Consider the following 15,125-nt stretch of genomic DNA (forward strand, 5'->3'; position numbering starts at 1 on the left):
TACTCATGTCTACAAATATAACATGTTTTGTTCCATTTGGAGTAACAGAATGAAAAAGATATAGTTTTCTTTTTGAATGAAAGGGTGAATAATTGACTAATAATTAAGTAATTATTACTTTTTTTGGGATGAAGTGAGTAGAAAAAGGAACATTTATTCAATAGATTTTATTCTCTGATTAGATAATTAGGATCTGTGAACTTATTTTGAAAATGTTGGCTTTGATAAAATAAATTGACACCCTATTTCAAAAGAAATTATATTTCAAATAAGTCATGTTTGACATATTACTGATGTATTTCCCTCCATCACTAGACTTTCTCCAGTCCGGCCATGGTCACATGGATCAAGTGTAACGATCATCGTTACAGTATATTTATATTGAATGTAGGTGGATGGATCACGGATGAGTGGATAAATATTTTATTTCATTCAGCTTTAATGAAATACAACATACTAAATACAAGCGATACTCAGAAGAGTGATCCCAATGATAATAATCTGTGTAAAAAGATGCAAAACAGACATTTTCAGAGAGTGAGGAAAAGCTTCTTGTCTACGCTCCAATCCTCCAATTACACATCAGGTTTCTCTTGAAAAAATTATTAGATAATGAAATTCATAAAATTTATTTTAAAAAACAAAAATTATCATGGACAACATCTTTCACAAAATTAGTTCACGATTAAAGTTATTAATTTTTTTTAATTATCAAAGTTAAAAAATAATTGAAATTAACTTTTGTAACTTGCTTTTCTGTAACTAGGCACCCGCCGAAAAACCTCAATTGGCAGGACCCTCAATTGTTTGAAAATTGTGAATAAAAATTTTGATTTGACAGTTGAAAATAGCCTAACAACATATTTCTAGCAAATCTCCTTGTGTTCATGTGTATAAATTGAATCAAAATAATTTCTCTTTTTGATCAATTTCAGTCACTATCAAGTTGATTTTTCAATGTGTTTTAGAAAGTGTTACTGTTGGTTTTGTTTATAGACTATCTAAGTTAAGCTATAGAGATAATATAGCATAGACTATTCTATCTTTTCTCTATGGTTAAGCTTACTAATCGATGAATTCTAATTTTTATTCAATATTATAGATTGCTGTTCACTTATCAATATTATATTGCTATTTCATGGTTATTTTTTAATAAATTATGCTCACATATTGGAGATCCTGCTTCTTCAAAAGCAAAAAACCGTTAATCTATTAGTTCTTATTTTTGTAACGTTGTTTACTAATATATGTTTTAATTATACATTTCGGATAAAGCTAATGCACTGTTTTTATTGCATACTAACTTTTCAAATGCTGACAATCTGGAAATTGGGATGTATTTTGTGAATTCTATTTTTCAATTGTATCAAGCATTGTTTTGGAATAATTCGATTTAACTATTTTCAGCTAGTGTTGGAGATTTGTGACAACCTATTGACATTTAACTCTCTCCTGACTAATTATAAGAATGATTTGAATGTTTGGGTTTTATTCTTGATTTTCTAAAGTCAAATATGTAGCGTCAAATATATTTGTTAAAGTCTTCAATTACAGTTAAGCATTTGTACGCCTTATTACGCAAAACCATTCAAAAGATAAAAACTTATTTTATTCTTATTCTCAATTATATACATGCTTATATGAATACATAATTATTCGTTTTGAACTATTATGACGACACTACAGTCTAATTTTTTGAATAATAGTTATTAAAAACTAGTACTCACGTGTGGAGCGCTGTTAGATTTTTAAAAATCAATTTTCAACACTAAGGGTTGAAAACAGCTCAACTATTCAAAAATTAGATTGTAGTGTCGTCAAAATAGTTATAAACGAATTATTAACTGTAGTTCGTCATGGATAGTGAAATAGATGAACATAATTATTATTTATAATGATTAATAATAATATTTGTAATATTATAAATAATAATTTTGCATTATTATTTATGAAAGTCAAATAATAACATTTCAAATATTATATGAATAAATAGTAAAATAAATGTTTTAATGCCATAAAAATAACAATTTTTTTGCGTGACTGCAATAAGAAAAACCGTGCGCTCCTTTCTACTTACTTCTCTTTCAAAGATTGTGTTACTCAAATTATCAAATCAAATTTTGATGAATGAAACCAGTATGAAATTAATAAAAATTACTAAACTTCAAGTTTCGTTCTTCCGTATCATGAAGAGCCTGTCTCAAGTCTTATTCAACATATTAAAATTATCTAGGCAATGTCTGAAACATTCTTCAAATTACTAGTCAACCAACTTTGATTGTTGTTTGATCTTGTAATTGTGCATACACTTTAGAAAAGGTTTTATTAAAACAAATACTTTATTAATTCTTGAAGATGGAACGTATCATAATTTTTCTCCCAATAATTTAGATAATAATATACGACCTCATATAAACTTGCATTGAATTAATTTATTATTTTGCAATGTTTTAATAACAGAGAAGAATGAATTATTTATGAATGTATTGAAGTTTACAGATGCAATATAAGTGCAAAATTTGGTGTTTTCATATTAGTGCTACGGTATATATTTTGTTATAGAAACGATTTTATGCAACTAAATCTACGAATTTATTGTAGTTTACAGTAATTTTTGCAATATAAGTGCAAAAAATAGTGTTCCGATTCTAATGCTATATTTTTTGTTATAGAAACGATTTTATGCAACGGTTTGGACCTGTGACGGTTTTTGTGGCAACAAGAAGTGGCCTCACGCGATGGCAAGACTTTCCTTCAACTGAAAATGATAGAGCAATGTGAGTCTTACTTCATATTGTCATTTTCAACATTATTTATTGATTCATCTTGATCGTATTCTAATGTTCTCTCAAAAAAGTCTATGGATTTACTCGAATATAGTTTACGGTATTATCTTTCATTTAATAATTAAATTTCAGCTTCATACAAAGGAAGCCAAATATTCAGAAGAGGAGAGAAATTCCATGCTCATATACCTACTTTACATTATGTTACATTACTACATACATTATTATTTTCATTGTGTACGTATTCCAAACGATTTGGAATAAAGATGAAAATGTGAATTTAAAAAAGGTTGCATGTCTAATTGGTGGACAATTTTCTAGACTTTTTTGGATTAAAAAACTTGGATAAATTATATTAAATATTCCTATTTTATAAGATCGATTTTATTAATTAATTTATTTTCAATTAGTTCCGCGATTTGTCACTTGCCGGCAAGCCTCAACATATTTTTTTCATCTGATAGATTTTATAGATCATATTGATAGTTGTTTCCCCACCTTGTGGGTATCATCACATACTTTGAAAGCTCATGATACTTGAAAATAGTAAGTGATGGAATGTATTTATTTGCAGGCACCGATCATTCGGCAAGGAGAACCGTAGAGCAATAGACGAGGTTTGGTACAAGAGGGCAGTAGACCAACATGCCATCATCGCGGATTCTTACGTGTATTCCGTGCCATTTGAAGCGGGTGGGTATTTTTAAAAATGAAATAATGATTTTATTTATCAGAAAAATTTACAATACAATAATCTTTGTAATAATACAATACACAAAATAATGACAGTTGAAAATTAATATTGAAATGAATCCTGATTAAATTACACATATGCAAAGCTTTAAAGCTTGACCGCATGAATATGGGAGTATCTACAGAATAAGAAAAAAAACATTTTGATAACAGTAAATTACGCATGTAAAGATGACGCATTCACTTATTTTTGCACCAGCTATATACCGTATATGTTTAAAAATGGCATTCAATCACAACAAAACAATAATATTCATGAATTATAAACGGTTTTAAAATATTTGTTCAAAATTTATCATATTGGAAACCATCAATCTGTTCTCATTAGAAATACAGAGCTAAAAACTATAAAAGAATTGTACAATATTATATTATACATATTTTCTACATCTTTTTCACTCAGATCTAACAGGAAAGTCTTCAAATTACGTTTGAACAGCTGTGGTGAGCCACTATGTACAATGGATGAGGGCAGTGTATTACAGAATTTTCTTTCTAAGAATAGAAACGATTTTCTAAACAAAATTGAATTGGGTCTTGGCACTCTTGATATATAAATTTCAATATTTATTGAAATTGTTTACATTGCAAAAACCTGACGAATTGGAAAAAATATTATACTCTCACAGAAATTAATTATATCTGAAGATATTGAGATCAATTAAAAAAACTTTTTTGTTTACTACGGCAAGATGTTTGAAAATAAGCTACAGTGAGATTCACTTGGATTGTCAGCACCTGATTAACATTGGTTTGCTATCCTTGTATCTCATTAGACATAGCAGATAGCTCTACCCTACGGACTGTTACAAAATTGTTTGTAAAATATATAGAAATATATAGAAATATATGATTAACTACCAAAGGTTTTAATCTCAATTATGATAATGTATTTTTTAATCATAATTTATTTTTTATTATTGCTTTCGATGCCCATTTATGAGCTTTTAGCTTGTGTGTGGGTGCTGAAAAATGCGTGGGTGTTTTGATGAGATGATCAAACGTTCATTCCTACCGCCGGAATTGGAACCCAGATAGCACTAGCAACGCCTCAGTAGTCTCAGCTAACCTAGCCGGCTAAATTTCTTGACGAATCAGAATATATTTGAGATAGAATTGATACATTGATTTGAGGTAGATCATTATTAACAAGAACTAACAATTAATATTAGATCAAACATACCGGAATAACCTGAACTACAGCTATGAACTATAAAAGGTGGTGGTAACAGAAAAGTGGCAACACTGCGTTCATATAATAATTATAATGAATAACCATTATATTTATGTAGTTATAGCAATTGACAAGTCACCAATCAAATAAGTGCAGCTCATAATTGATGTATTGTGACAAAAATTGATGAATAAAATATTAAATATTGTGACAATGAATAAATATTAATGATAATAAATTGTGTTATTAGCTTACAATTTTAACACAATTTATTAAAATTAATATCAACAGTTCAAGTATGACGAAGACAAAAGGAGAAATGAATAAATAATTAAATATTATCTCCACTGAATTCATAACGTGAGTCTTACTATTTCAGTGCTATTTTCTGAGTGTGTTTCATTGTTTGAGTGTAGACATAGAGGAGGATGATAGGAGGGACATAGTAGTGACGGCGACGCGTGCAGTTTTCATCGAGACGCGGGGAAAGAAGGCTCCAGCTGCTGTCATAGGAGTGCAGCTCAAGCATTCCGCACTGCAATCACTCTTCATCAATATCACATACACTGTAAGTCACCATTTACACAATTCATCTTTTCATAATTCATTAAGGAGGCATTATAAGGAACAATAAATTTACGGTACTTAGTATTTATAACAAACTTACCGTATCAATTTACAATGTCATGTAATACATGGAGGGAGAAGACTGTGTTGTAAAGTTTACAGTTTCACATTGTTGAAGTTACAATCTCCCTGTAAACTGCCTCCAGTAACCAGAACGACTACTTGAATCGTGAAAACCAAGCATTAGGCATGAGATCTGAGATGAAAGTTTGGGAGTGATAAATATTGTAAAAAATCTGAATACTGTTAAGAAATTCATATCGTCTAAATGGAATGGAGGAGAGAAATCTGAGTCAAGAAAACTGCCTGTAACATTTTGCTAACTGATCTGGAATTCTAACTGTTTACAAAGTTAGCGTGGACTCTACTCATTTTACTACTACAAATGAATAATTAAGGACTCAGTCAATTTAGGGATTTAACATGAGCTTGTAAATAATATAGTACTCACCATCGTTGAAAATATTTCTCCCATAATTATTGAAATTTGTCACTGCACTATTTATGATTTTCTTACATTCACTACTCCAACATTTATTACTCTTATTAATCTGAATTTGGGAGTACAGTTTTGGGCTATTCCTGTTGTTTATCCCAATCTTATTATTGTACAATATAATGATTTGTGATAGTCAACAAATAACATAAATAATATATTTTTAAAATTCATTTCTATGACTTTCAATGAAAACGTATTCACATAAATACACAATTGATGCTACCTCTGTAATTTAACCTTTTTAAATTTGCGGCTTCATTGAGACTGGAGTTTCTACGCAAATTATGCTCTCACCTTCCTCCAAGTGGAGACAGAGTATAATTCCGTGGAAATAGGAAATGCAAGATAGAAATATTTCCAAGCACTAGTGTATTTTCCATCGCTAACGGAAATATAGTTCCTAAAAAATACCTCAATTCTGCATAAGATTAGAACCTGACTGTCTTCCCTAACTTAATTTAGCAAAATATGCTCGTAAGAGAATTATTTTTCAAGTGATCAATAAGGGTGAGATCAGATTGATTGCGTATATGTGCAAGCTTGGTTATGCATGACCAAGCGTGCAGATGAGAAAGAAAATCTGGAAAGAGTAATGGGAACAGTCACCCTTAAAGCTTGCACTTGCTAGTTGCGTTCAGTGTGAGCAGCTACATGTAAGTCACAACTTGTTTCAATGGCACTTTCCAGATTTTGTCTTTCGGCTTATCCATGATTCAACGTGCACTTGCACCTGTACTCATTCAATGTGATCACACCATAAATCTCTCACGATAAAAATTGACACAGAAAATTCATTTACATGATCACTCGAGTCTCAATAATGAAATATTGATTCTACACTGTTTAAATAAACTCCAATCAATAAATGAATCACAAACCCATTAGTTATTTGTGCAACTATACTTAGGTCTACGTTTTAATGGCAGTGGAGAAAGATAGGAGAACAACGTTGCCGATCCTCACTGCGAGAGAGAGAGAGAGAGAGAGAGAGAGAGATAGTGCTATCCACTTTGTTGAATGATAGACAAGGACGGCAATAGTGTACCATTGCTAATCAAACACTGCCATTATAAAGTTGACCTCACTATAGTGCGCAGAGTGACAGTTTGCTGCACCGACCCGTAGGAGAGTGCGGAGTGCGGAATGCTTTCTTGAGTGCAACAAACGAACTTTGCACACGTATTTCACATTTTTCCTAGTGAGATCCACGTTATAATGGCAGTGTTTGATTAGCAATGGAACCCTATATTCTTTTATTTATTTATTATTATTTCATCCACTGACCTCCTATAAAAGGGGTATTTGGACTTGTCAATGTCGTTAGTCAATAAAATACAGAACATAAAAACATAAATGATAAGTCAATATATTTTTTTTCTCTCCAAACCTTATCTCGACGCTCGTAGTTTAAAACATAAATAGGTACATAAATAATAATAATAAATAATAATAATAGGTACATGAAAAGTCAATACATTTTTTTTTTATTCTCTCTAAACCCCATTTCGACGCTCATCGTAGTACTCTCTGAACTCTTCATTTGAGTACGCGCATATGGACAGCAGCTCCTTCTTTAATTGATCTCTGAATTTTGTACCAGTCATTTCTTTTATATGAGCTGGCAATAAATTATACAACCGAATACCAGAACTCCTAACACCTCGCTCATACATGGTTGTCTGGTGTGTGTCGTCTCTTAGGTTCTTCCTATATCTTGTTGGGTATTGATGGAATGTTCCGCCTGTATTAAATTCATGTAGATTTTTCATAAATTAAAGCAGATTGTTTCGAAAATATATAGGCTTGGGAATGGGAGAATTTGAAGTTTTTTTAAAAGGGGGCGACAACTTGTTCGAATTGATTCTCCCATCATCACTCTCAATGCCCACTTCTGCATTCTGAACACCTCAACTACGCAACTTGAATTTCCCCCAAAAATAATGCATATTGCTATCCTTGTCTATCATTCAACAAAGCGGATAGCGCTATCTCTTTCTCGCTTTGCTTTGCTGCCAGATTGTCTTTTAACAATGTAGATTTTATAATTAATTCACAAAATATTTCATCTTAATTATAAAAATCGATTATGAAATATTATTGAAAAATACAATTTATTATTTTAAACAAGAATGAACAGTTAATATTACATCAATAAACCTATATCAGCCACCATCTATAGAAGGCATAGACTAGACTGAGGATCGGCAACGTTGTTGTCCCATCTTTCTTCACTGCTATTATAACTTGGACCTCACTATACAGTTACCATTGAAAGTGAAAAGTGAGTAATAATAATGGGTAAAATACCCTGAAATCCATCAAATGTTTGTCTGTGTAATTTTTTTATCAATAAAAACCTTAATTTATTTTGAATAAATCATAATAATTAGTAAATCAATTGAAAATTTATTTCAATTAATAATTAAAATAATCCAATTAATTTTCAAATTAAAATCATTTTAAATAAATTTCAATTTCTAAATACCGTAATTTATCAACCAATCAATAAATAAAAAATATATAATTTAAAATAATGAATAATAAATAATATTCAAAATATAATTATAATATTGAATCTATTTAAATATTTTAATATTAGTATTTATAATAATTTATTTATCATTTATTGAATTATTATTAAATTGATTTTTTTTAATTCTATCATTAATGTTTATTTCAATATTTAATATTTTAATAAATTATATTATTTTAAATAATTTTATTATAAGTATTAATTTATTATTAATCAATTAATAATCCAAACAATTTTAATTTTAATTATCATTAATTCATTAATTTTGAATTTTGAATTTGTCAAAATTACATGAATAATTTTCATTGTGTACGTTCTGTGTACAGTAAATTGTTCCAGTTCCAATCGTTCAACATTATAAAATTCGAATTTTCAGGTTAAATAATTCGTTTGAAATCCATGTAAATAAAATTAGAAAAATAACATTAGAATATACTACAATAAAATATTTTCTGTTGTCTATGTTTTTTTATAAATATTTTTTAGTTTACTCATAGTATTTTTCGGTAATTTCAGTTAACCATAAGTCTAAATATCTGAATCCTGTTTTTAGCTGGATGAAACGAAGTTAGGTACAATTCTTTCCACTAGGTCGCGCACTTGTCGGTTCAGCCATTTTGCAGCCATCCCAATCAGCTATCAACAATATTGTTACCTGTGTATTTTGAATGCGAATTTCTTCTATCTGTATTCTTTTCTGATTTTTGTATAATTATAAAAATGAGAACTTTTGCTGAGAATTTTCAAATTCAATAACAATTATTCATTTAATTTTGACAAACTAAATATTTAAAATAAATTATTAAAAATAGAAATTAAAATTGTTTGAATTATTAATTGATGAATTAATAATAAATAAATTTACTTATATTCTTATTATTTGAAATAATATAATTTATAAAAATATTAAATATTGAAATGAAAATTAATGATAGAATAATTAATTAATAAACCAATTTAATAATTCAATAAATGATAAATAAATAAATTGATATTATTATAAATACTAATACTGAATATAAAATATTGAAATAAATTCAATTATACATTTTAAATTTTATTTATCATTCATTATTTTAAATTATATATTTTTTTATTTAAAAATTGATTGGTTGATAAATTATTTAGAAATTGAAAATTATTTACATTTGCAAATTAATTGGTTCATTTCAATTATTTATTGGAATAAATTTTCAATTGAATTACTAATCATTATAATTAAACTATTTTTTATTTTAAATAAATTAAGGTCTTATAAATTATTAATAACAAAATTACACAGAAAAATATTTCATGGATTTCAGGGAATTTTACCCATAATTAATCACTTTTCATATATTCAATGGTAACTGTAGGAAAAATTTAATGTGAAATACATGCACAAAGTTCGTTTGCTGCACTCAAGAAACCTTTATTCCGCACTCGCCTATGGCTCGTGCGTAAACGTTTCTTTCGGTGCAGCAAACTGTCACTTTGCACACTAGTTGCACAAATAACTATTATTCCATTACTCTCAAATTTTCTATCGAGAAAAATTCATTTAATGAATGTTTATCAAACATCATATTGTTGGTTATGACATGTATTCTATGCTATGCTATTGTAAACAAACTATCAGCGCATGCACAGAGAAGCAAACAGACTACAATATGTATTATAATCGACCAATGAGAGCTCAGATAGTTGGAACTGTACCAGGTCGGACAATTTACCACACTTCGACTGTGGGCAGAAAGTTGGAGCTGGAACAGGTTTTTGGAACAGAATCTGTCAAAATTCCTCCCATGGAACGCGGAACTTTTTACTTGGTAAATTGTAAATTGAACAATTTACCACATTCCATGTACACAGAACGGGCCCATTGAAGTTGAAAATTCTCAGCAAGAGTTCTCATTTTTATAATACAGAAATACAGATTGAATGAATTCGCATTCAAATACAAGCCAACCTTAGACCAGTTATAGAAACAGTTCTTAGACCAGTTATGGAATAGACACGGCCCATTGTATATTCATACTGAAAGTCGATGAAGCCAACATCTACTGCCATATCACAATATCGTGACGTTAGCATCGGATAGAAAACTTTTCTGCAGAGTTTGTTTACATTGTTTTCTATCCGATGCTGACGTCACGATATGGTGATATAGAAGTAGATGTTCGCTTCAGAGGCTAGACTTCCCAGCATGTCTATTCTATAACTGGTCCACAGAGAAGAAAGTAGGTTATTTTCCTTCTACTTTGTGACTGATCTAAGAAACAGTTCTATAACAGACCAGTTCTACAAACTGCTATAAACAGACCAGATTCCAGTTGACAGATTCCAGTTCTATAACTGGTCTAAGACGCCAACAATGTAAACAGCTGATTGGGATGGCTGCAAAATGGCTGAACCGACAAGTGCGGCGCGCGCGACCTAGTGGAAAGAATTGTACCTAAGCCTAAGCTCGTTTCATCCAGTTAAAAACAGGATTCAAAAATTTAGAATTATGCTTAACTCAAATTACCGAAAATTTTTAAAAGTATACAAAAAAATATTTATAAAAATAACATAGACAACAGATAATATTTATTGTAGTATTCTAATGTTATTTTATTATTTTTATTCAAATGGATATCAAACGGTAATTATTTAACCTCAAAATTCGAATTTCATAATGTGCATTTGCTACATTTCTCATTGCTTGCAGTTGAAATAATAATTATCAATAGAAAAGAAACATTATTTATTATTAAATTATGAGAAGTTATTATTCAATTGTGATTTAGATAAACATTATTCTTGTTTTGGATTTCTAGTTTGGGATTTTTCATAAATGCAGTCATTGAAATTATTCTTATCCAGCCAGTCATTGTTACAAACTTAATTTCGGTTTCGCGCACTGAACCACGAGTGAGGTGCACGTTACAATGGCAGTATTTGATTAGCAATGATATTTCTATCCTTGTCTATCTTTTAACAAAGCGGATAGCGCTATCTCTTACTCGCTTTGCTCTGTTGACAGATTGTCTTTTAACAATGTAGAATTGATGATTAATTAACAAAATATTTCATCCTAATTATGAAAATTCACTATAAAATTATTGAAAAATATAATTTATTGCTTAATAGAATATAATTGATTATTTCAAACGAGAATGAACGATTGAAATTACATCAATAAACCTAAATAGAAAGAAAAATAAAAAATCTCAGTACCCTTTTTGAATTATTTAATCACAACATGTTTCAACATTGATGCCATTTTCAAGTGATATGAAGTAAATAAATACTGCTGGAAGATTCTTATTTTTATTTTTCTTTCTATTTATACTACAAGTAGCCCTATACAGAAAAGAGATCAATAAACCTGTATCAGCTACCGTCTATAGAAGGCATTGACTAGACAGAGGATCAGCAACGTTTTTCTCCTATCTTTCTACACTGCCATTATAACGTGGACCTCACTACAACTATTTTGTGTTGACATGCTGCAAATCTGGGGCCCATTTCACAAAGGTACAAGTATTGTTACCAACCATGGTTACGAACAAGTACTTGTAGTTACAAGTTTACAAGTACTCACGTTTCACAAAAATTTATGATCTACAAGTTTACAATTTTACAAGTACTTCAATAGTAAACATAATCTATTTTCATGATGATTTCCTTTTTTCATCCTTTATAAAGGTTACTTGTACTTTTCAATAATTACTTTGAAAATATTTGAAAGCAATATAATGTTTTGTACAGTCTACTTCATTTATTGCTGAATTTGTAACCTACACAGTATATGTACTCTGTATATGTATAGTAAATGTACTATATATAATGTATACTATATAGACTGTGTATATATACTATAATACACATAAACTATGAGATAACACATTAATAACTATTTTGGAAATTTATTAAATTCAATTTCCTGATGCATATATTTCCAAAATAATGAATTATAGAGGAATATAGGGCATTTTTTATTAATAGAAATATTTATTGAATATTTAAAATAATTTTAATGACCACTTGTAAATCCTTTACATAGCTTTCTACTTCGGTAGAAATTTCATAGTTACGAACAAGTGATTTCGACAAAAATTGTTGGCTACAATGAAAATCTTTGTGAAACACTTGTTCGTAACAAGAAAATTACTTGTAAACTTGTAGAAATTCATTGTAACTACAATTTTACAATTCTGCTTTTGTGAAACGCTAGTAATCAGCTGTTCTCCAAAACCATGGTTGGCAACAAGACTTGTAACCTACTTGTACCTTTGTGAAACGGGCCCCTGGAGTACGCAAATTACTTGGCGTTCTGTAATCAGTGCAGGAATGGTCACTTTTCAAGGTACTGTAGGGAAAATATATTTCCTCTCAATTCTATCACCAATTGAACGTGATCAATCTTTTGAACTTTTCTTAGAGCATAATTTATTTGCTGTGCAGTGCAAGGACTGCAAGAAGACGTGCTCGAGTGACGATGTGAACTGCTACGTGATCGACAACAATGGCTATGTGGTTCTGTCGGAGGAGCCGCGCGACACGGGCCGCTTCTTCGGCGAACTGTATGGCGGCGTGATGGAGCGACTCGTCGACGAGGGTGTCTTCCGGCGCATCAGGCTCTTCGACTACCAGAGCGTCTGCTTCCGGCTCGCCAAGTGCGGCGAGGGCAATCTCTCATCCAAACTGCAATCGGTTTGTGAACAATAATCAATAATTCACATACCTTCAATTAGAAATTACAAAACATTTAGGTACAAAAACTTCAATCGTTAAAGATGACGAATATTATTCATTCACTCTACAACGAACAATGAATGTTATTGAATGATAAATACGATATGAAATATAACTTTTGGAAATGTAACTGTTTATAACATTTGAGAGAAAAGCAGTTATGGGCTGATCCTCTCTTCCAGCCAGATATATGATTTTTTATTGTACAGTATTGATAAATGAATGAATACCTACAACATTACTATTAACATTCGATATTATGATTCTATAATATCATTACTAAATTGATATGATGTTTTGTAATTATATATAAAATAATAATAATTAAATGAATACGACAATCTCAATCCATTAAAACTCTAGCACATCACATTATATACAATTTATACGAAACATCGCTCAGTATAATCATAGAGAAAATATAGCATATTAACAAGATATCTCATGGTATAGGGCGTTTATGTTCCAAATTTCACTGTCAACGCAAGCTGTTAGTCCAAGTACTCATTTTTCGTGAAAATATGTTACGCTGATAGTCTCCTATACTGTGCCGTTCTCACACTCACCCGGCCAAAACGGTCGGTAATAATCGACAGTAGTCGACAATAATCGGCTTGAAATTTGGATCATAAACGACCTATACCTTAGGAAATCTTCTTATGCAATTTTTTCTCTATGGTATAATGCAACACAACTATTATTTTCTAGTATTATTGTCATTGTTTAATTATGGGCAGGAGTGACACCTCCATTGTGACTCGCCAAGGTGGGAGGATGCAGGCTATCTGTACTCTAGATGACATATACCATGAGTAGAATGAAGGCCATTCTCTATGAAATTTCCTGTCTTGGGGACAACTCTAGGCAGTTGAGTGGCTATTTTTCAGTGTTGAGAGTGGCTATGCCACGGACGCACGGCAGTGCCGAATGCCTCTTTCATGGATATACCGGGGACACACAACAGTTTTGAATACATCCTGCATGTTTAAACGATTTTCCATGCTATCCTTGAAATGTTATTATTCGTCAAAAGCAGGATTTTATTCAATTGAAATTTTTTCAGCCTCTAGTGTGGTTGGGCTGGTTTTTGAACTGGTTGATCGGACACGTAGCCTTGCTGCTGATGCAGATGAATATGCAGTGGGTTGGAACTCTAGCATCGTTCTACACAACTGATGAGAGTAAGTAGTTAGCAGATTTATTCATCAAATACGGAGTGGACAGAGAAACAATCAATAAGTATATAACAAGTCTCATGATTGGTGTCCTCATATTATATAGCTAGCATCTTCAATATATGGTCATGATTACGTTCCAGTTCTATTTTTTATCAATGCAATATTTCAAAGGATCATTATATTACAGAGATGTTTTGAGGAAACTTTTTTCTAATAAATAGTAAAAAACTAATTGATTTATTCATCAAATTTCGCTATACAAAATATGTATCGATGATAGTGTGCTTTAATCATAAAGATTATCTGAGAGAAGGAGCTCAACCAATATTTTTTTTATCTCTATATACTATTTATTTTGATTTAAGTTGAAATGGATTTTTCAAATCAGTATTCAGCGTTCAGCTTGGCATACTGATTCAAATCTTTCAGCTCTGTGAGAGAAGCAACTGCAATCTACCACATTTTTCACTTTACCTTGTCTGCTTTTTGACAGAAATTCATCGTCCTAAAAAATGTTTAAGTCAAAAAACTCACTCTTAAGGTGGGTAATCGTTTAAGCGTAATGATTTGACAATTGTGGAAGAATACTTCAGGCTGTTAAGGGCGCTTTAACATTTTCGCAGCCAGAAAAAGTGAGAACTTTCCCATAAGCGCCAAAAGTATTCTTCAGTAGTCGTCGAATCATTAAAAACCCGTTTTTTGTCGGAATCGATACGATCATACATAAATGTTAACATTTGTAAGCTTGAAATTTCAATGAAAGCGCATTTCTGCTGGCGATATTTTTATCACGAATATGATCGTATTCTAATTATGCTTTTTGATAATACTGTATGTTCAATGAAAACGTAATCAT

The 15,125-nt window shown here is 30.5% G+C and overlaps 1 protein-coding gene across 10 annotated transcripts in view; it reads left to right on the plus strand.

Moving 5' to 3' along the window:
• The window catches only part of LOC111054234 (voltage-dependent calcium channel subunit alpha-2/delta-3), an 84,982-nt gene that overhangs the window by 49,678 nt on the left and 20,179 nt on the right, over nucleotides 1-15,125 (plus strand). For all 10 annotated transcript variants that reach the window (XM_022341209.2, XM_022341210.2, XM_022341212.2 and 7 more), the window contains 5 exons: nucleotides 2,673-2,777; nucleotides 3,361-3,479; nucleotides 5,130-5,281; nucleotides 12,801-13,049; nucleotides 14,155-14,272. In XM_022341209.2, the coding sequence (XP_022196901.2) occupies nucleotides 2,673-2,777; nucleotides 3,361-3,479; nucleotides 5,130-5,281; nucleotides 12,801-13,049; nucleotides 14,155-14,272 (743 nt within the window). The remainder of the gene's footprint in view (nucleotides 1-2,672; nucleotides 2,778-3,360; nucleotides 3,480-5,129; nucleotides 5,282-12,800; nucleotides 13,050-14,154; nucleotides 14,273-15,125) is intronic.

The sequence above is a fragment of the Nilaparvata lugens genome, chromosome 2, assembly GCF_014356525.2.
Source record: "Nilaparvata lugens isolate BPH chromosome 2, ASM1435652v1, whole genome shotgun sequence".
Classification (NCBI taxonomy): domain Eukaryota; kingdom Metazoa; phylum Arthropoda; class Insecta; order Hemiptera; family Delphacidae; genus Nilaparvata; species Nilaparvata lugens.